General features: G+C 41.3%; 1 protein-coding gene across 1 annotated transcript; it reads right to left on the reverse strand.

The window, feature by feature from the left end:
* Positions 1–412: 412 nt before the first annotated feature.
* LOC128742615 (eukaryotic translation initiation factor 3 subunit F) lies at positions 413–1,656 on the reverse strand. The gene is made up of 3 exons (XM_053839030.1): positions 1,485–1,656; positions 1,236–1,382; positions 413–1,171 (listed from the first exon to the last, which is right to left on the reverse strand). The coding sequence occupies exons 1-3, from the start codon at positions 1,606–1,608 to the stop codon at positions 579–581; spliced, it is 864 nt and encodes a 287-aa protein (XP_053695005.1). The 5' UTR covers positions 1,609–1,656; the 3' UTR covers positions 413–578.
* Positions 1,657–2,104: the final 448 nt, after the last annotated feature.

Below are 2,104 nucleotides of genomic sequence, written 5' to 3' on the forward strand. Positions count from 1 at the left end.
GGAAGGATGAATCACGAGCTGGCGTGGTGGAACATGTTGTGAGATAGCTGGACAACAACCTCACAAAAATGGTGTTTGTCTCAAATTGCGCCTGTGCAACGTGCTAGTGGAGCAAGTCCTAAAAATTGCAACTTCGGGGTAAATGGGTGTTTCGGTACTTGAAACAAAACACATCATGCGGCACCTCAAATCACGCCAGAATTCAAAAACTGTTGTAATATAAAAAAAGACTGGAAATTATAAATATTTAATTCTCCGATTCGAGCAAATGCAATTCATTCCAAATGATTCGATGACTGAATATTCTAAATGATTCGATGGCTGAATAATTTCTATATTCTTATCAGATTCTCTATTCTGAATTCTCGTTATAGGCCGCATATTTTAGTGCCATAATAAAAGACATTTGATCTCCAATTCCGTATTTATTTTCTTGTCAATAGTGCAATACAAATAATGCACAACTACAGAACGTTCTTTGTTATTGGAACCCGAGTCTCAAGAAGTACACTTTCAACGTCACTTTTATTTTTAACTTTTCTGGTGCTGTAACTGCTGCTGCTATTATTCTTCACACCTTAATTGAGAAAAGACGTCAGACTGGTCAATTTCTCGTTCAATTGCAGTTGGGTCTTAATGAGCTGAGACAAAGTTACCACCATCAACAAATCCTTCACGTTTGAGTTGTACATCTGAGCGAACTGATCCGTAGTCATATTCGGAACGGAATGAATAAGATCCAGCAAGGCCCGCCCGACTGTGTTGTCAGGCTGTTGCTTCTCGGCCAGGACATCTTCCACATAGTTTAGAACTTCACCCAGTAGAGTAAGCAGCTCCCCGGATGCCTCAGTGATTTGAGCCAGGTCCAACATTGGCGAAACCGTGCGGGGTCTTGCCGGGTTGGACTGAACACCAATCGTCTTCGAGCAAAGTCTAAGACCGACGACCTCCGGTTCGTAGCTTGTTACTTCTACATTGATCGGAGTAAACATGCAGCCTGTTTTTCCTCCGGGAACTCCCAATGATACGCACACATAAGCCTTGATGCCCATGCGACAACCAGTTAGGGAAGTATCCAACGTCAAATGAATTGGATTATTGCACTCGCGGGCATAATACTCATGAATAACGGAACTATGGTTAGTGACCTCTTGACCAGTTGCCCACCATCCTAGAAAATAAATTTATAGACATAAATACCCAGAAATTGCCTTCCTACCGTCATTTCTACTTACCAACAATATTCTCCGAAGGATTGACGCGCCGGTTTAAATCATACACGTCTGAGGCATAGCCCAATTCAGCCTCCACTTGATCGGCATGTTCTTTATGTGGAACGCAGAAACAGTTGGTCACTTCAACTATACCCTTATCAACGGAGCCTACAAGATACATTGACCAGCAGTTTAGTAGCGTCCCGAGTGCGGTTATGTCAGCCAGATCAGCAAGTACATAGTGCAACCTCTGATTTTATTATAACTTACCAAGTAAAGTTCCGATAACCCTTTGTGAATCCGCATTACGTCGCTCGTAGGCATCAACAATTTGGAACAACACTACCGGATGAACGCGTACGGTTAGGTTTAGAGGCAAATTTATCGTGGACATTCTGCAGCGGATTATGATTCTCCACACACCTGAACAGAAAGAAGAAATCGACGATGCGATGCGACGTGCGTGACGTTTCGTTGTACACCAACACCAGGGTCGAACTAATGGGTTATTATGCACTGGCAGAATACATGCGATACACGCTTAATTGGGTAAACTGATGGATGCTATCGGCTGGTATTAGGGCTGTGAAGCATTTCACGAATTTTTTTAATTTTTATTGCAAATTGCTTCCCGAGAAAATATTTCGTTTTCGAGTTTTATATAGTTGTGCGCAAAGGTAAATCATGTATTATTGACAGTGCAAGTTTTCTATGTTTTTGCGCTTATTTGTATACATTTGTTTTGTTTTATTACGTACAGACTTACAAACAACACAGTTACAATGTCTTACGTGGTCTTACGTTAACCGAAAATGATAAAATTTAAATGCTGATTGCGTTTGTAAAAAATTTGTCCATGTTTACACGGGAAAATACGAAGAAAGCTACGC

Source organism: Sabethes cyaneus, chromosome 3 (genome assembly GCF_943734655.1).
Source record: "Sabethes cyaneus chromosome 3, idSabCyanKW18_F2, whole genome shotgun sequence".
Lineage (NCBI taxonomy): Eukaryota > Metazoa > Arthropoda > Insecta > Diptera > Culicidae > Sabethes > Sabethes cyaneus.